This window comes from Taudactylus pleione, unplaced genomic scaffold (assembly GCF_031769625.1).
Source record: "Taudactylus pleione unplaced genomic scaffold, aTauple2 ptg000556l, whole genome shotgun sequence".
Taxonomy (NCBI): Eukaryota; Metazoa; Chordata; class Amphibia; order Anura; family Myobatrachidae; genus Taudactylus; species Taudactylus pleione.
This window is the reverse complement of record NW_028284958.1, coordinates 17659976-17681482: the sequence shown is the minus strand read 5'-3', so window position 1 is coordinate 17681482 and position 21507 is coordinate 17659976. Positions and strand designations below refer to the sequence as shown.

Sequence of the window (21507 nt, the reverse complement as noted above, 5' to 3'; positions counted from 1 at the left end):
TAGGAAAAATGAGAAAAGACTCACATTAGAATCTACATATTGGCCCACTAACATTTCAGAGTTGGTGACATCACAAGATTTACCTGGGACAACATGAGGAGCCGCAAAGTCTGGCATGTCCGTATCCATGTTGGACACGCCAAACACCTCCACAGGCTGCACACACCCCTGTGCCAGCTCTTCTAAATCCGTCAACTCCAATGACACAGGGGTGGGAGCCCCACCTGTCCCCCTTGCATGCCTAGCCCTGTCCGCGAGTTTTTGCTTTAGGCGATATTTGAAGTCGCCCCATCTGTGGGATAAAATGGAAGCCATTATCCTTTTGTTTAAAATGGTGTTTGTTTTTAGGGGGGGGCAAGTGTTTACTTACCGCCGTTTGACATCCCGGGCTAGACGGACATAATCACCCACCCTATTAACAGCAACGGCTACCTCTTCCCACATTCTCCACTTCTGGCTTGTACTCATATTCCTGTCTGCCTGTGGCAGGATGTCCACACACTTCTGAATCAAAACCTCCATCTCCTTTCTTGTGAAATGTGGCTGCCTTTTTTTTTTTTGCAGCTTTGGCCGGAATACTGGGCCCAGCAGCCTCTTCCATGTCATCCTCCTCACCTATTTGTGTAAATATTCAGATTTCTCAAATTCACAACTTGCCCAATCTTATGTTTCAAATTAATCATTGAGACAAAATGCATGAAAGACTTACCGCCTGACTCTTGTCCATTGTTTCCCTGGTCTGTAGCCATGTCTGAGGTCCAAACAAGAAATACACCAGAATTGAAATGTGTTTTCGTGATGTATTTATACATGCGTCCTTATTTTGCGGCCGCATCATTGATTGTGCGTTCCTATGATCCCTCCTTAATTTGTGCGGGAAACGAAACACTATTTATGGCTTGGTGTGTCTCGAGTCGAGGTGGCGTTTTTGGATTGTTGGAGGTTACCTTGGTTGGAGTTTCTTGTTTGCAGATAAAGGAGCTGGCGTTTGGAGTTTATTTTGTTTGCTAGATTTGCGTTTTTATTTTCCGTTCGCTTTTTTTTTTTTTTTGGCCTCGTTTCTTGATTTGGTAAGTTTAGTGAAGTCTAACTTTGGTTCAATTGGTGTCTCATTGTGTTTCTTCTTGTTTTTAATTTTTGGATCCATAATTTCATCTCTTTTAGCTTTTTTTTAATTTCGGACCCAAAGACCTTTTGATTTGGAATCTTATATATTATTTTTGGGATTAATTTCAGTTTGGACGTATCATGACAATACCCCGGCATGTAAGCAGCAATGGATGGTATCATCAAGCTAAGTTGTTCTTAATTTTCTTTTGGGGTGGGTCCAAAGCCTTACATTCCAATCTTGCAATTTCAGGTTGATCTTGGGCGGATTGTTCTGGCCATGCTCCCGGAAGCCGACCAACCTCAATCTCGTCCCAGGCGTAGGCATCGTAGGCGTGCAAAGCCCCAGATATTTCGAACACGTGTCACCCTTTTTGGAATGCCCGATGATGAGGTTTTAAGACGCTACCGTCTTCCTCCCAAAATCATCATAGACACTCTCTCATTAATAGAGAGTGATCTTGAGCGGCAAATTGACAGTCCAGCAATACCACCACTTACGCAATTTATGGCGGTGTTACATTTCTGTGCCTCAGGATCGTTTCAAACAACGGTGGGAATAGTGGCGGGCATCTCACAATCCTCCTTTTCCAGGATCCTGAGGGCAGTGATGGAGGCACTTTTCAAGCACCTCCATCATTTTATTAAAATGCCTTTGGATATAGTGTGGCCAAGGCCAATTTTTACCAAATAGCTGGCTTCCCACACATCATAGGGGTTGTGGATGGTACTCACATACCACTTCAGCCTCCAGCACGGCTGGAGGCAATATTTCGCAACCGTAAACACTATCACTCCCTGAATGTAATGGTGGTATGTGATGCCTCCCTCCAGATCCTGTCCCTGAATGCAAAATTACCAGGAAGTGCACATGACTCCTTCGTCATCCGGCAATCAGGGATATGGCACAAATTAAACAACCTCCAAGCTGGTGATGCGTGGCTTCTGGGTAAGTGTAGACCTTTAGTACATAACAATGTTAAGCTTGATACACAGTGATCCTGATGTTGTCTATTCTTTTTCACAGGAGACAGTGGCTACCCTTGCATGCCCTGGCTGCTCACGCCTTATTTGGCTCCCACACTAGGTCCACAAAGTGAGTTTAATACCGCACTTACAGCCACCAGGCAAGTGGTGGAGCGCTGTATCGGCCTTTTAAAAGGCCGATTCAGATGCCTCCACCACTCTGGTGGCGAGCTCATGTATTTGCCGGATATGGTTTTGAAAATTGTGGTCCTGTGTGGGATCTTTCACAACATCGCCATAAGGAGTGGTGTTCCAATGCAGCCAGAGGATGCCTTACCTGAGGATGGCCCCCCCGAGGTTGGTCGGAGGTCAGTATGTGGGGGGGCCATACGCGATGATGTGGTGGCCCGATATTTTAGGTAATTATTGACCAAACAACAGTGTGTATACCCAATGTGTTACGGTTTTTTAGCGTTCATCTTTTTTGATATTAATTCTTGCACCATCTTCTGTTTGTTTGCATAATCTTTGGCACTCCCACGATGACTACTTCCTGCTACCCTTCAAAAACCTTTATGTGGAAACTTCTGGAATATATTCTGACACCAATATTGCAACGCCATATTTTTGAAATCATGTGGGCATGGACCTTCGTCAACCACTTCTTGATTTGTTGTGTGTTTGTTTCGTGTTTTTGGTATGTGGTGTATTTCTGATTATCACTGTGTGTTTTGTTTGTGAGTGACCACTTTGTATTTTGATTTCTGTTGTGAATAAATATTTGGAGAGTGTAATTTGTTTCCTTTTTGGGCACGTTAGAAGCAAGTGTAAACAAACTCCCAAACATTAATTTTACCTAAGGGGTAACCCAGTAATGAAGCAAGTGGAGCTAAAATGTCATATGTTTTCGGGGTACTAACCAACACACCAAGGAATCCTGTACAATCAGTTGCCTTCGTAAGATTGTCCTAAGCAGTTTGGCTACCAAATAGGAACCTGAAAAATGGTGTAAACTATCATGTTGACCACCACAAAAAAGGAAAATGACATTGGTACTGGGAGGTGTTTCTTGTGCCTGTTTGCATTCAAAATACAACACACAATCTGTAGTGAGATTCTGTGGCAATCCTTGCTTGAAGAGTCTACTTATGTCAGTGTAAAGAATCTTGGATTTACTCAAAACGCATGAGACAGAGCTTGAATTAAAACTGATTTATTAGGAAACAATTAGAAAAAAAAAAAAACTAATTCCTAAGGAGGACCAACAGATGGTCAAGGCCCTGCAGAAGCCCGGTGACCTGCTCCCGCATACGGGCCACACAATGAAAGATTTGTGCCCGACGCCTCTGTTCCTATGTGGGTGACAAAAGTTTGGGGATTAATAAATCGATAATGAAGCAACATTCTAAAAAGACACAAAACAAGCAAACCAAAACTTAAAAGCTTGTGGCCAAAAAAAACATTACACGGATAAAACCCAGCACCCCAAAATGTCGTAGGCCAAAAATACAAGGGCCCTAAAAAAATGCACACAGGTGTGATATGTGTATGGTGACATCAGCAGGAACAGGTAAAGACAACCCCCAAAAATACCCTAAGGCGACAGAAAGCCAACAAAAATGGGGACGACACATGATTACATACAAACAGTTTGTGGTGCCCAAAATAAAATTAAAAAACATACCGTTCTCCAAAACGCCAGAGCCAGAAGCCACTCCCTGGACCACCTCGGAGGTGGCTACATTCCCCAAACCTAGGGGCAGGGTGTTTGAGGAATCCTGGGAGGGGGTATTTGGAGGAGGGACGGATGGAGGAGAGGGGGAATTGGGCTGGAGGGGAAGTAGACCTGAAATCTCGGCCACAGGGTCTGGGGAGGAGGGGGTAATTGAGGAATTGGGGGTTGGAGAGAGGGGCCGGGACCGGCGTCTTGTCTGGCAATGCCGCCGTAGTCTTTGCTGTGCCCCTAAAAAATGAAAAAAATATTGTGGTTAGTTTCAACAGGAATCCAAAAAAAAAAAAAAAACAACAATGACTAAATAGGACAGACATGAAAACATGCACATGCAGATATGACTACAATGACTCAATAGGACAGACATGAAAACATGCACATGCAGATATGACTACAATGACTCAATAGGACAGACATGAAAACATGCACATGCAGATATGACTACAATGACTCAATAGGACAGACATGAAAACATGCAAATGCAGATATGACTACAATGACTCAATAGGACAGACATGAAAACATGCACATGCAGATATGACTACAATAGGACAGACATGAAAACATGCACATGCAGATATGACTACAATGACTCAATAGGACAGATATGAAAACATGCACATGCAGATATGACTACAATGACTCAATAGAACAGACATGAAAACATGCACACGCAGTTAGGGCCCACAAGATAAACTTGAAAACCACAGTCCAGAAAACTTACTTTCCGCAATCTGCATGCGAAAGCATGCCAGCAAGCGGGGCGTACGCCGGTGCAGGTCCGACCACCTGCGCTCCAGCTGGCCAATATGTCGGCGTGAGCCGAAGGAGCGCAGGCGGCGACGTACCTCCGCATATGCGGAACGCTTTCGCCTATTTGAGATGGGTGGAGGCTGACTGGTGATCCGCCTGTCCATCACCTCCGTCAGCACCAGCAGTTCGCGCCTGGTGAATGCGGCGGATCTCATGATGGCAATGGTGTTTTTTTGGCTAAATATTTTTAATAAAGCACCCCAAAAAAATTTGATTGGCTAATGTATTTGGGAAATTAACAGGACAAATTCTATTGGTTAGTGTATGAGTCATGTGTTCGACAGGGCCACAAATCTCTTGAGAGTTATGATAGGCTTGATGCAGTGACATGCGTAAGCAAATTTAAATAAAGAAATGAACCACAGAAAATTTGTGGGGAGACAAACAAATAGAACAGTTGTTTAATTGGGGCTAACATGTCTTTTGAACAATAAAAGCGAAGGTTTCAGCCGTACGTATTCTGCGAGCAAATACAAACACGGACAAGATTAAAGTTTATTGCATTGTGTTGAAAAAAAAAAAAACAATTAAGCTAATTGATACATTGATTGGCATGATACGATTGAGGGAAGTAGGCAGAAAAAACGAGCAGGTCATCTGAATCTAACAGTCCCACTTCCGGTTTGTACTTGTGCGTGCGTTCCCTTCAAGCCATTTCGGGGATGTACACTCGCTATTTGGCACGCTCGTTAGTTAGAGGAGGGGTCGGCTGAGTTTGGGGCGGATTTTTTGCTGCGTACGAAAATACGAGCGAGTGCTTGAATTTAAATATTTTTTTACGTACGCCGAACGTACGTACGCCCAATTGCGAGTGGGTCTGAATCAGGGCCATAGTTTCCCAAAAAACGAACGCAAGTTTTGTTCGCTCGTTCAGACCTAGAGGCGTGAACAGACCGCAAACAGCAAACGGTTCATTTGAATAGCCACCCCTATATTCTGGACGAGCGAGCGCAAATAGCGACCGGACTGAATCAGGCCCAATGTTTACATCCTGCATTAGAACAGTGACACCATCCAGTGTATATTTACCAGTAATACCATCTGTTGGCCAAAAGTAGAACTGCACTGTTGGTCCTGATCTACACTTCGACATTCATAAATAGTATATAAAGGGAGGATTCCCATTCACGACCTATTACTTTGAGGGCACGATCATTAATTGGAGTCATCTAAATAAATTATATGTTTTATCCGTTTAAGAGTATGTGTAAGCTGACTTCCCCGATATGTTCATCTGGTGTCTTTGAACATCTGACATACAAGAGAAATGAGTGTGTAGAAGAGGTGGAGTTCATGTTAGCGGAAGATAGTTTTATGAGTGCAGATGCTCCATAACATTACCTAGATCCTAATTACAGTGTTTCTCCTAGTCCTAGCTGTCGCTGGCAGGGAGTGAGTGATGCAAAAGAATTGTAGTGCAATAAAACTGTTACCACTCCCAGTTAAATTAACACATTCTTCAGTTCCCCATTGTGCATTTAAGGCTACTAAAATGTTTCTTTAAAAGATCTGAGATTCTTTAGTAAGAAATAAAAAATTGCGGTTCACTCATATCTGCCCAATCTTTATTCATGTTTTCCCCCCTGTGTCTTTATTCTGTCACCTTCTTGTTATCTGGCTGTTCTTGGGCTCTACCCCTCCTTGTCCCCTAGTCTCCTCACACCTGTTGTACACTTGTAGTCCAGCTGTCATGCAAGTGCTTATAATGCAGTAAAGGAAATTATTACACTATTTTGTTTAGTGAACTTAAACGGCAATAACTTCGTTTTCACCTGAGGAGGCAAAATTGTCACACCCAGAGACAACATGGCAGATGGACCAGGTGTAAATATGTCACATGGTGAAAGCTGTAAGGGTTTCTGTAGAAAAGCAATTATTATATGGAATGTCATTACCTTGATATGCTTTATAACTTTGAACTGTAGAGGATATTATACAGTATAAGAGGACTTATAAGGGACATTTTACCTCACATTCACAGATACAGCACTGTGCCGCGTGAGAGTTTCTAATGGAAATGATTACACATTGCAACTTATTGTACACAGCTGCAAATACCATAAAGCAAAACATCACTTAAAAGACAGCAGGCAAGACAAACAGTCTCCAGGATCCCACATTACGGGATGCAGTCAGGAAGCCGACGGTGGAAATGCTGACCGCCGGCTTCCCGACTGTCTAATCCCGGCAAGGTACTAAAGACAGGCGTCGAAATCCCGACGCCGGGAAATGGGGGTCAGCCACAGCCTTATCATTGTGGAAGTATCCTTGTATTGCTTATTTGCTGTATGGATGCCATTCATTCTTACCCTTGGATCCTGATTTCATAGGATAATCCTGTGTTTTTGCCACAGTAAATACTTATTGTCCTAGAACTTATCCAGTAAGCTGGATAACCAGCTCTTGGGGACAAGATAGGTAGCATTCAAAGTAAATTAAATTTAGTTTTCCATATATGACAAGGTAAATACACAGACTTGAAAGGGATCCTCTTCAAAGCCCCTGGCAATCATCCCCTGAATAGGTTCTTACACGTGCAGGGAGTGATATCACCTCATCCAGGGGAGCAGTTCCTGCAGGGGTCTTTCATTCTGGCTGCATCTTGTCAGTCGGGAGGGTTTAGTATAACTTTACCGCACCTTTCCTGGACGTTCCTTGATGTAATGGGTCTTATAGCTCAGGTGTGCTAGACGGTTGGTCATAAAAAAATGTAAGAGAGATTCCTGTGGTTGTAGGAATGTAACATTTCAATGAGCCGTTGTCTGAAAATACATTTCAAAATTCAGCCAAAAAAAAAATTAAAAGTTTGTGCGCTGAATCTCTTTTATTAAAACAATTAGGTACAGTAAATATACTTTTAAAGATAAAAAAACTACATATAGGTATTTACTTCTCATACTGTGTGAAATAATGTAAGTCACTATACCAGGGACCACAAATAATGAGAGAACCTGCGCTACAGATAACATACATAGACCATAATAAACAAACAATGATGTGATTATGAATTTATCACTAGGCTTAAGTTACTTTAGGAGGTAATTTCACAAATCTCAAGTATATAAAACATAAATATTACCAATAGATAAATGTAAGGCTCGACTGACGGTATAAATATATCATTTAATGTGCATGTTTAATAATGCCAATAGGAACACATTAGTGCACAAATAATTCAATAAAACAGTATCATACGATTGAAAATGAATTAATGCAGAATAAAATCAGATGAATAAAAGTCACAAGGGTAGGAATGGGAAAACTCAGTCCATGGGCCAGTAATAATAAGTCAATGGTATTCCTCAAGGGATGGGATCCGGAATAATGTCCAGCTATATTGAAAATAATTACTAACTTGAAGGAGGCAAAGGTCCTGACGAGTAGGTGAAGTACCCACAGATGGTGAGGAACCTGTGACACCGTGGTTGGAGAATTGGAAGAAGCCGGTCCGGAGTCCACAAGCCGCGACAAAGTTTCCAATAGTAGAATGCAAGCCACATGCGGTGGGGGGCTAGACGCGTTTCCCTGCTGTAAACCCGCAGCTTCCTCAATAGCATATCCCCTTCAATAAAAACCATGGGTTTAAATACCCTTTTCTTAATGAGAAATGTGCAACAGCTGTGTGAAACTAATTAACCTGTCAGTCAATCCATACACAGAAATCTACTGGTCTCCTTTTTTCCTTATAGCGGAGATTAACACATACATTTATTTATTTATTTAAATAATTATATTGCTTTTATTAGAAAAATAAATAGTGTATACATACTTTTTCTAAACTACATAGCGATGGTCGGTCACATGATCGAATTGCCCAAAGGTCACGTGTCCTAATCCCACCTATCAACCAGGAGTGCCCAGTCATAGAAAACGCGACACAAACAAGTGAGGTCGCATGGATACCACCAACACAACACATATCACGTAATAGGAAGTGCGCAACGCATCACTCACCACGGATCTCGCGACTCAAACAAGTATGGTCGTGTGGAAACCACTATGTCACGTGATAGGAAATACGCAGCGCACCACTCACCACGCGATATGGTCCAACCATATAGGGGAGCCAAGTACTGGCATAACGTCACGTGTTATAACCAAAAAACACGTGACCCTCTTTATCATGTGATATTGATGGTCACATGATAATTAAATTCCATTCTACGCTATAAAATACATATTGCTTTTAATTTATTATTTTACTGTTTTACTTTTCACATTGAGTAACATGTCCCAATAGTACATATGATTGGAATCATTCCAAAAAAAAAAAACATGTCCTCTGCTTATAGTGGGTGAATATTGTGACCATCAATATCACATGATAAAGAGGGTCACGTGTTTTTTTGGTTATAACACGTGACGATATGCCAGTACTTGGCTCCCCTATATGGTTGGACCATATCGCGTGGTGAGTGGTGCGCTGAGTATTTCCTATCACGTGACATGGTGGTTTCCACATGACCATACTTGTTTGTGTTGCGCGATCCGTGGTGAGTGATGCGTTGCGCACTTCCTATTATGTGATATGTGTTGTGTTGGTGGTATCCATGCGACCTCACTTGTTTGTGTCGCGTTTTCTATGACTGGGCACTCCTGGTTGATAGGTGGGATTAGGACACGTGACCTTTGGGCAATTCGATCATGTGACCGACCATCGCTATGTATTTTAGGAAAAGTATGTATACACTATTTATTTTTCTAATAAAAGCAATATAATTATTTAAATAAATAAATGTATGTGTTAATCTCCGCTATAAGGAAAAAAGGAGACCAGTAGATTTCTGTGTATGGCTTGACTGACAGGTTAACTAACACAGCTGTTGCACATTTCTCATTAAGAAAAGGGTATTTAAACCCATGGTTTTTATTGAAGGGGATATGCTATTGAGGAAGCTGCGGGTTTACCGCAGGGAAACGCGTCTAGCCCCCCACCGCATGTGGCTTGCATTCTACTATTGGAAACTTTGTCGCGGCTTGTGGACTCCGGACCGGCTTCTTCCATTTCTCCAACCACGGTGTCTCAGGTTCCTCACCATCTGTGGGTACTTCACCTACTCGTCAGGACCTTTGCCTCCTTCAAGTTGGTAATTATTTTCAATATAGCTGGACATTATTCCGGATCCCATCCCTTGAGGAATACCATTGACTTATTATTACTGGCCCATTGACTGAGTTTTCCCATTCCTACCCTTGTGACTTTTATTCATCTGATTTTATTCTGCATTAATTCATTTTCAATCGTATGATACTGTTTTACTGAATTATTTGTGCACTAATGTGTTCCTATTGGCATGATTAAGCATGCACATTAAATGATATATTTATACCGTCAGTCAAGCCTTACATTTATCTATTGGTAATATTTATGTTTTATATACTTGAGATTTGTGAAATTACCTCCTAAATTAACTTAAGCCTAGTGATAAATTCATAATCACATCATTGTTTGTTTATTATGGTCTATGTATGTTATCTGTAGCGCAGGTTCTCTCATTATTTGTGGTTTTCTATTAGCTAGGAGAGTGACATCCTCCTTGAACCAGCAGCTGTCAGACAGCGCCATCTGATATTTTTCCTATTGTATACCAGGGACGTTTGACTAGTGCACTGCCTTATGGAGGAGCAAGGACAAAATCCAGGTATGGGAAGGGAGGGGAGGGGGCGCAAAATTGCTGCCTTGCATTGGGTGACAGATATCCTAGTTTCGGCCCTGGCTCATGTGTTAGCATACGCTCTCAGAACAGTAGATTGTATTGGTAAAAGCAAAATGCACACCTTGCTCTGCGATTCTGGCGAATGCACAGTCGGCTAATGAGCCTCACAAATGCATCCAACTCTGAATCAGGTCCTGCACATGTAATGTACGTTGATTGGGAACACACAAGTGGCCATATGTATACTTGCTTAACCTTGGCTCTTAGTTTGCTGGGCATCATTGGACTTGTAGTTCAGTAACATTTGGACTTCTAAAGGACAGACCAAGTGTACAGTACATTTGTATTTTTCGCATACATCCTTTTTGTTTTTTTCTACAGGCTGCAGATATTAATAGAATATAATTACTACTGTGAAGTTGATGTGCACGGCTTGGCATTGTCCCCTGCAATTCAGGATGAGGTTACTCATCTTTGGTACCATCTGGTATTGCCTGCAGTTATTCCTTCTATATAAAGATACTACAGTTATTTCTAGATTAGGTATGCAGAACTGCAACGTGTGATTAGGACATTCTGTACCAAATAATTAAGGATTGTAAAAAATTTTTTTTTAGAACTGATGAATACAGGCTGCTTCTAACCACAAAGGATATTTTTAAGAGCAATACCATGCTAAATCTTATTTATTGGCTATGATACTGTAGTATTATTATGGAGAATTTAATGAAATGTGGTACAATGATAGACAGTCCTTGTGCACAGTTAGGGCCTGAGCCATATGTGCTTCGAATGCAACTATGCGTGCCAGCTGGGAACATAATGCGAATGTAACTATATGCACGCATAGAGTCGCACAATTGTGCAGACCCTAACTTCTGTCTACGGGGATAACTGTCATCATCCTCTGCACTTACACCTAACCCATGCAGGTGCACAAGATCCATCTTTCCTCCATGGAAATAGCTGTCATCATCATCTGCACTTACACCTACCCCATGCAGGTGCAGGAGATCCAACTTCCCTCCACGGGGATAGCTGTCATCATCATCTACACTTACACCTACCCCATGCAGGTGCAGGAGATCCGTCTTCCCTCCACGGGGATAGCTGTCATCATCATCTGCACTTACACCTACCCCATGCAGGTGCAGGAGATCCGTCTTCCCTCCACAGGGATAGCTGTCATCATCATCTACACTTACACCTACCCCATGCAGGTGCAGGAGATCCGTCTTCCCTCCACGGGGATAGCTGTCATCATCATCTGCACTTACACCTACCGCATGCACGTGCAGGAGATCCGTCTTCCCTCCACAGGGATAGCTGTCATCATCATCTGCACTTACACCTACCCCATGCAGGTGCAGGAGATCCGTCTTCCCTCCATGGAATAGCTGTCATCATCATCTGCACTTACACCTATCCCAAGCAGGTGCAGGAGATCCGTCTTCCCTCCACGGGGATAGCTGTCATCATCATATGCACTTACACCTACTCCATGCAGGTGCAGGAGATCCGTCTTCCCTCCATGGAATAGCTGTCATCATCATCTGCACTTACACCTACCCCATGCAGGTGCAGGAGATCCATCTTCCCTCCATGGGAATAGCTGTCAATATCATCTGCACTTACACCTACCCCATGCAGGTGCAGGAGATCCGTCTTCCCTCCACGAGGATAGCTGTCATCATCATCTGCAATTAAACACCTACCCCATGCATTTGCAGGAGATCCGTCTTCCCTCCACAGGAATAGCTGTCATCATCATCTGTACTTACACCTACCCCATGCAGGTGCAGGGGATCAGTCTTCCCTCCACGGTGATAGCTGTCATCATCACCTGCACTTACACCTACCCCATGCAGGTGCAGAAGATCCATCTTCCCTCCATGGAATAGCTGTAATCATCATCTGCACATACACCTACCCCATGCAGGTGCAGGAGATCCGTCTTCCCTCCATGGAATAGCTGTCATCATCATCTGCACTTACACCTACCCCATGCAGGTGCAGGACATCCATCTTCCCTCCATGGGAATAGCTGTCAATATCATCTGCACTTACACCTACCCCATGCAGGTGCAGGAGATCCGTCTTCCCTCCACGAGGATAGCTGTCATCATCATCTGCAATTAAACACCTACCCCATGCAGGTGCAGGAGATCCGTCTTCCCTCCACAGGAATAGCTGTCATCATCATCTGTACTTACACCTACCCCATGCAGGTGCAGGGGATCAGTCTTCCCTCCACGGTGATAGCTGTCATCATCACCTGCACTTACACCTACCCCATGCAGGTGCAGAAGATCCATCTTCCCTCCATGGAATAGCTTTAATCAGCATCTGCACGTACACCTACCCCATGCAGGTGCAGGGGATCAGTCTTCCCTCCACGGTGATAGCTGTCATCATCACCTACACTTACACCTACCCCATGCTGGTGCAGAAGATCCATCTTCCCTCCATGGAATAGCTGTCATCATCTGCACTTACACCTACCCCATGCAGGTGCAGGAGATCCATCTTCCCTCCACGGGGATAGCTGTCATCATCACCTGCACTTACACCTACCCCATGCAGGTGCAGGAGATCCGTCTTCCCTCCATGGAATAGCTGTCATCATCATCTGCACTTACACCTACCCCATGCAGGTGCAGGGGATCAGTTTTCCCTCCACGGGGATAGCTGTCATCATCACCTGCACTCACACCTACCCCATGCAGGTGCAGGAGATCCGTTTTCCCTCCACGGGAATAGCTGTCATCATCATCTGCACTTACACCTACCCCATGCAGGTGCAGAAGATCCATCTTCCCTCCATGGAATAGCTGTCAATATCATCTGCACTTACACCTACCCCATGCAGGTGCAGGGGATCAGTCTTCCCTCCATGGAATAGCTGTTATCATCATTTGCACTTACACCTACCCTATGCAGGTGCAGGAGATCCATCTGCAATGCATTCGCATAGCTCAGAATAACACGTAAAGCTGGCTAAGCACCCATGACCCATCACAAAACAGATCTGTTGCTGCATTTGCATTGTTGCCGCCCAGTTTCCACCTGGGAACGCCCCCATTTAGCAGCCGCAGAGAAACATCTGAGATGCGTATAACTCAGGTTTGCAGATATATTTATGCAGATAATTGTGAGACAAATGCACAGTATGGGAAAAATGGCTAGATGCATCCGGACCTACGTGTAACTCACAGTCAGGCACGTAATGTTAGTGTGCAGCATTGAGATCTTCTCTGTAATATGCAGGTTCTGTAGCCCGTTGTAGATAGGCACAAGGTGAGGGTGGCGGGGTGAGAAAGTTTTATTGTTTCAGTGCTCACTCATGATAGTGCTGTTGGGAGGAATAGTGGGTGGCACAGTTTTTGGCATCAATTAATTCTGGTCAGAGTGCTATCTGTATGGATACTTGTGAGTTTCTGCCACCTGCCCAACATTCTTTATTGGGCGCTCATTATAATTGTGTGCGCGGTTGTGTGTGTGATAGGGAATAAGATTTTGAGTTCAGGTGCAGCAGGCACTGATGTGAATGAATAAACACTTATACAGGCCCATTTATTAATGATCGCATTTGCAATGCTATCTGGGCATGAACTTACCGCCCATGATCGCATTGCAATGTATCATCCGGCACATGCAGGGACAGGAGCCTGTCCCTGCAATGTCCCTCAAGTGCTGTCGGGGTTACTGCTCATGCGCAGTCTCGCCAACTGCACATGCGCGGCAGCCATTGCCGGGGAACCCTCTGCCAGCTAATTATGCGATGTGTAGCCCAGATGGCATTCTGGAAGTTGGTAAATCTGGCAGCATCGCATCCCCCATAGAAAGGGGGCTGCAGCTGCCGGCGGGTATGGAGGGATCACAGCAGGTATCAGAGATCTGTTGCAGTCCCTCGTCATACATTTGGGGGAAACTCAGTTTTTGAGGTATTAAGCCACAAATATACAATGATAAATGGGCCCCTTTAGACTATAAAGTGCTGTGTGATATGTTGGAGCAGGATAACTAAAGCATTATAATGAAAAAAATAAAATATTTCCCTGGAACATACTTGACAGAAAAATGAAAAAAAAAAAGCACCAATTAAAACCCTGTATAATTAATAATAAAACAGAGGTCTTGATTAAATAAATAGCAAAGTGTGTTTAAAGCATCTAGGTGGCAATTCAGTTGCAGGCGATGCACCCCCAAAACATCACCACTATATTAGGCTGCAAACATTTCTGCCTATTATGGTACCTCAACATCGACAATGTTCTTGCACAGCTCTATAGGGTGCAAGGAAATATCAGAGATGGTGTTGGCCGTGATGTGCTGTTCTGAAATGGCACATTGCAGCGACCGCCGCTAATTGGATCGCGCCTCTACAAACTTTCATGGTGCCCGCACAGGGCTGGCCCCTCCAGCTGAGCTGCATTCCATTTAACATAGTGCAACTCAAAGAAGGCTTTATATAGGAAACATTTATCCCTATGGTCGCAAGAACCACTGACCTGGTTTTTAGAACAATGCATGGAGAATGTAGTTCAGAACCTAGATGCATTTTGGACTATTTTTATTCCATCTTGCATTCTCGATCTGTTTCCTGCAATGTTAATGCATTTTGTGGGCATCCACATAGGGATAGGTGACGCCCTTGAGGTCTTTCCAAGTTGCTTTCCAGTCTGTTATACTGTAGGTGAATAGAGCTTGAGAGGTTGCCAATGTCAGTCCCCCATACAGGTAAATACATAGAGGATTGTTATGTGGGACTGTTTCAGATATTGGGGGGGCTCTGGTTGGCCAGACAAATGTCACCTGTAAAGCTGCATACACACACAACGATTTAGTAAATGAACGATTTTAGTAAACGATTTTCGTTCATTTTTTCAAGGGAAAAATGAATGAAAATCGTTCACTAAAATCGTTCATTTACTAAATGTAATGAACGATTTTTTTGAACTACAAATGATTTTTGCATAGTCCCTTACTGAAAATCGTTGAGTTGGTCAGTCTGACTGAACTACAAACGTGAACGCGCATGAACGAAAATCGTTCATCGTTTTAACTCAGATAGTGAACGATTTTTTGAACGATAAATGATATCGTTATCGATAATCGTTCAAAAAATCGTTGTGTGTGTATGCACCTTAAGTCTTTTTTCTAACTCTTTCTCCTACCAAAATGGTATTTTTATATTTTAAGTGGAGAAATGGTATTTTTCTATTCTAGTGGAGTTCTAATTTATGTGTTGCCCATTCATTAATGCATCAGTGACCGTAATGTCAACTCAATGACAGAGAGAGACTGAACCACAGATGTTTTATCTGAGGTCACTTCTAGAAGCAAAAATAAACAGTTTATAAGAGGAGACCCCATCAGCTTTTCCATGCATGCAATTAAATTCCATCACATTTTCTGTACAGTTTCAAGACTTGTCCTGGGGTAACCCACTAAGAAGCAGCATGTTAGGAAACCGAGTGTAACCCTGACTAACAAGTGTATACAGGACTGTCATTCACCACATATCTATAAATCTGTCTGAATTAAGCAATGCTACTGCTAAAATGTCAGCTGTGCTTAGGTTTGTGGCTTTCAAATCTGTAAGCTTGCATTTTCTTTTCCGTGGAATTTGAATGAATAAGGAATCAATTAAATAATATACCCTCTTGGGATAATTAACAAATGAGAGGTGGACAGGATAAATTAACCGGAATCGGTATGGAATCCCGGCTGCCGCATGGCCGGCGGTTCGATTCCCGGCAGCGGCAGCCGACAGATCAGCAGAGCCCGGCAGCGGAAGCCCGACAGCGCTGGAAATCCCAATCGTCCCTAAGGTAAGTATAAACTAACCTAACCCCCTAATCCTAAGCCTCTTTAGGGGTGCCTAACCCTAACCTCCCCCCCAAGTGCCTAACCCTAATCCCCCTCTAAGCGCCTAACCCTAGCCCCCACCCTTCCCCGCTGCCTAAACCCCGAGGGGATGTCTAACCCTAAGTTCCCCCCGGGGGTGCCTAACCCTCCAGGGTGTTGCCTAACCCTAAGTCCCCCCCGTGTGCCCTAAACCTAATCCCTCCCCCCTCCGTGGCATGTCTGCTCGTGGCGCCCGGCATCCCTTCGATCGGGATGCCGGGCGCCTGTCTCCCGGCGTCGGGAAATGACAGGCATTTCACCCTCGCCGGGAATTAAGACAGCCGGTTTCCCGATTGTATACCAATTAACCTCAGTACTGTCCCCACTAACTACTGCATGTTATCTAATGTTAGTGTATCACCACAAATGTACTTTATATTCTGAGATTTACTAGCAAAATCAGAACTAGAACTGCCATATAGAAATCTGAATGACAGCAGATCTCATACATGGTATGTTCAACGGCATGTAGTTTATATCCCGGCTGTGGGGATGCCGGTGCTCAGAATGCCGACTCCGGAATCCCGACACCAGTCAGAATCCAAGCGCCAGCATCTCGACAGCAAGTATTGGAGTTAGGGGGAGAGGGTTAGGGGTTAGACTGCAGAGGGGGCAGGTTAGAGTTATGCATGGGGGAGGGTTAGGTTTAGGCTTCGAGGGGGGGTTAGGTTTAGGCTGCAGGGAGGATTAGGTTTAGGAATAGGGTTAGGGTTAGGATACTTTCCTGCAGGTGTCAGTATGCTGGAATCAGGATTCTCACCACTAGGATCCTGAGCACTGGCATCCCGTATCCAGCCCTGTACAACAATGGTGTGCCAGTAATAAGGTAAACTATGTAGTAAATTAATTAAATAATGCTAATTGTCTGCTAAAAATTGTATCATTGGTTGCATCTTCGCTATCTGTCTAGCTGTATGGTTTTAGTAAATGGGGATAGGTTAGAGTAGTACAAAAATTAGTATTTACTGAACAGTAAAATATTCTCCCTCATACTGTTAAATGAACAATCAGAGAGTATATGTATGTATGTGTGTTTTCCCATGGGTTTATTTAAAACATCTAGATTCAGATATCTTTGTATTATGTTACTTGGTTAATATTATCGTATTGGAAATTAGTTCCCATGGTGACAGTCCAACAAGTATTCTTATGATTTGCAGCATAGATATATAGCACTAACTTGTTTGTTAAGCTCAATAGGAGCCAGTTAAACCAATTAAATTGTCATATACCTAACTAGATAGTGTATACAGTAACTGTCCAATGGTAAATTTTCACCTTTTTGTCAGTGCACTTCCTCCAGTTCATGTGCAGAGGGCAGTGATGTGCGGTCAGGTGAGGCAGAACCTTTCCTCTCATACCTAGGTATGCTCCAGAGTTTTAACTATAAAAATGATAAGGAAAATATATTAAATATTTTCTTTGTATTATTGTAATAGTTTTTATAGTCAAAACTCTGGAGTAAAAAGTGTATGGCAGGTGAGGCACTGCCTCCCCTATCTACCTTTTGCACACATCCCTGAACAAAACTCACCAAATTTCCAGCACTATATACTGCTGCACCTTTGTATAATGCCCACATGAACCCTCAGGTTCATATATGTATCATACTTGCCTACCCTCCCGATTTGGCCGGGAGACTCCCGAAAATCAGGTGCCACTCCCGGCCCCTCGGAAAGGCAGACAAGTCTCCCGGCCCCTGCAGCCCACCTGCATAAACCCCTGCAGCGGGGGGCCGGTGGCACGATTCGTGCTGAATCGCGTCATCGTAGCCGCGTCCCCTGCACCACAATGCCATTAATCTCGGCATTGTGTGGAGGCCCCCAACAGTGTGTCACCCTCCGAGACACGCCCCCTTTTCTCCCCTGACATGCCCTTTTTTTGCCGCGAGACTCCACTGTATGGTTGCCCGACAGCTCCCTCTCGGAAGGAGGGAGCTAAATGTCTGCAACCCTGATATGTATGTGTAATCTGGCTCTGATACTAGCCAGTGCCTCCTCAGCCATTTATCTCAACGCCCGTCACCGGAATAGCACGACTATGTGCAAATACAAAGGGTAACCAATTATAAACAGGTAAATACAATACAAAATCAATGTTCCACAATATATTCATGGTACAGTATTACATTGTATAATGTATCATGGCATGGTAAATAATATGAAAACAAGCTTTGATTTCTGGAAATCTCTCTAAATTAACCATTTTTATTTTATCTGCAGGAATCGCTTACCTTGGAGGAGCGTGTAGTGCTAAACGCAAGTGTGTCCTGGCAGAAGATAACGGTCTCAATTTGGCTTTTACTGTTGCACATGAGCTTGGTCACAAGTAAGATTTTGTGTGTTCCTATCATTTCATTTCAGCATTTTTCAATGTGCAAAGGTTCGTAAAGTATTTATTCCTCTGCATTGGCATTGCAAAAGTACCATGGGCATTTTCATGGGGAGAGTACAAGTGTCAATACTGTGTAAAAATGATTTGGTCATTATGTATACAGATGTGTCCACATCTATCCTCCAGACGCTACAAGTCGTGCCACACATAAAACGAGTGCTCCATGTGCCTCGGTAGCGCTAAGCGTCTTTCGTGAGCCTTTTTACCTTCAAATTCATCTTATTCACACAGTGATGCAAATAGCCAGCACAAGCAGCTTCTGCTGATTGAAATGATATGCAGCATGCCTATATTCTGTGTGCGTCTGCGGGTGTATCTGCATGCGAAATACTACGTTACAATGTCAGCGGCTGTAACACTGTAACGTAGCATTTCGCATGCAGATACACCCGCAGACGCACACAGAATATAGGCATGTTGCATATCATTTCAATCAGCAGAAGCTGCTTGTGCTGGCTATTCGCATCACTGTGTGAATAAGATGCATTTGAAGGTAAAAAGTTGCACGAAAGACGCTCGGCGCTCCCGAGTCACGCCACAATATGGCTGTTTAAGGCAAGATGTATGAGAGGACACATCTGAGGACACATCTGTACATGGCAGTTTATTAGTCAGCAAAAGCTTTGATTTTGAAAATGATGCAAGTCTTTTTATAATTTTATTTATGATGTTCACATGTATTAGTAGGTACCTTGTAATCTGAGCTTTGTATCCTCATTTTTCATGTTTAGTTCTGTTTTATATTTCATATTTGTGCTTGAGCTAAGGATATTTGTTACTTGATACAGAATTATAGTGAAAAGTCGATAGCACTAAAGATATGGGGGGATTATTAAGTCTTGGAGAGTTGTATAACGTGGAGAGAGATAAAGTACCAACCAATCAGCTCATAACTGTCAGTTTACAGGCTGCATATGAACAATGACAGCAGCTGATTGGTTGGTACTTTATCTCTCTTCAAGGCTTAGAACATCTTCTCCATAATATGGGAATTTTACACGTCTTTCCTTACCTGCTAAGCATAGTTTTTGTAGCATTATGAAAATAGAATGTTTCCGGTACTTAAAACATTATTTGAGAATACAGTTGTAGAACTAGTGCTAATTATACAGTATATGTTCCTATTTGAATGTGTGGATTATTAAAAAAAATTGTTTGTTCATTTTCAAACGATATGGGGCCAGTTCAAGCAAGAATCGATGCAAAAAATGGAACATTCAGTTGAATTTCTAACATTTTAGATTGGTTTAAAAAATCAAGATAAAATTCAGAAAGTAGAACAGATTTTAACGTATTTGCGTTAAATTGATACATTTTAAATCTTATTAATGAATCGATAGCGACCCTGAAACTCGAATGGCAAATACAAACTACTGTATGAAATTTATGCTTCACATAACTGTAGTGTTAGCTGATAGATTTAAAATGATGTAAAAATACTTTTTTATTTTCATTTACAAATAAAATCAAATTTAAATTGTGTTGTAAAAAATATTTAAAAATAATAATTTTACGTGAATCTTGAGCGAGACCTGGGAACCACAAAGACAAACGCTAAACCTCCAACTGCGATCGTCAAACACAAATAAAAATTTTGGATCAGGGTCTATTGAAGACTGTTGCTTGAGCCTCCCGTCTGTGACCACTATGTTATTAATTTTACCGGCATCCTGGTGACCTAGAGCCAGGGTAAATGAAACCATCTTGTATAGAAGTGAGGTCAAGATTCACGGGATGGGCAGAGAGTGGGACCACATCTCCTTGCTCTCCAGCGCACTTATCCTATATAACAATCCTGCCTTGGCGATTGTGCCTTGCTTTTGTATCTCACTTGTAGCGTGCACTGTTACAGTGTTACTTACCTTTGTGAACCTGTTTGTGGATCTCTGTCTGCTGTCAATGGCGATGTGTTCCTCTTGGGGGATTTCTGGCCTGATCCTTCTAGTGTGTGCGAATCTCTCTTCCTGTCTGGACTGGCTCCGGGCTCTCCCCATCCCTGGGGATTGGGACCTCTCTGTGCTGAAGTCCTTGCTCGGAGGTGGACTCTGTCTGCATCCGGCAGCTCCTCTTTGTGACTGCCATTATGAAAGTCTCAGCAGTGGGCTGGCTGTAACCCTGACATCTTCCTGGCTGTACTGAGTAGGGCCCTATGGACTTGCTGTTGCCTGTTGTTCTCATCTCTATTCAGGCATACCTCCTCAGATAGCTTATCCTCTGGTGCTTTGCTCGACTCTGCTGTTCAGTTGGCTAGTTGGATCGTGGTATAGAGGTCTGCAGGTTGGACTGTCTTGTCTCTACTACATTTGTTACACTACCCTCATCTCAGCAGACCCCCCAGCTCCCGCTAGATCATATTGTTCCTTTTTCTCCTGATGTCAGTATACAGCAGGTGCTACAGTGGGCAACTATGAGCAAAGAATCCTTTATAAAATTGAGGAGGAACAGCTGGCATAGCGTGGAAGAGTTTGGGGCTTATGCATTTCCCTCTGAGGAAGATAGCTCCTTTGTGAATTTTCAAGTTGCCTCTTGGGAGACCCACATGACTGCAGTGGTTCAGCCACTGTCAGGAACTGAGAATTGTCTCTGTTGGGATGTTGCCAGGATTGGTGGACCGTTCAAAGGGACAAAAGGCACGCTGTCAGATACTTTTTTAGACATGTGGCTTTTTGGGACATATGATTGTGATATTTTTATAAAATTTTTTGGCTGGCCCCACCATCCTTTTTCCCATGTTCTTCCTAAGACAAAAGCCCACCCAGTAATGTATTTTTTCCATTCCAAAAAGCAGGACATCTGCTAAGACCATACCGCATGGTGACTGTATTTGCTAATTCTGAAATGTCCATTTGATGTATAACTTTTCTTTTATTATGTGAGACTACCTTTTATTATCTAGTGTATGTGTGTATATATATATATATATATATA

The 21507-nt window shown here is 43.1% G+C and overlaps 1 protein-coding gene across 2 annotated transcripts in view; it reads left to right on the top strand.

Annotated features, from left to right (window-relative positions):
• Positions 1–21507, top strand: part of ADAMTS17 (ADAM metallopeptidase with thrombospondin type 1 motif 17) — a 300141-nt gene that overhangs the window by 100423 nt on the left and 178211 nt on the right. For both annotated transcript variants that reach the window (XM_088452708.1, XM_088452707.1), the window contains exon 8: positions 18408–18513. In XM_088452708.1, the coding sequence (XP_088308834.1) occupies positions 18408–18513 (106 nt within the window). The remainder of the gene's footprint in view (positions 1–18407; positions 18514–21507) is intronic.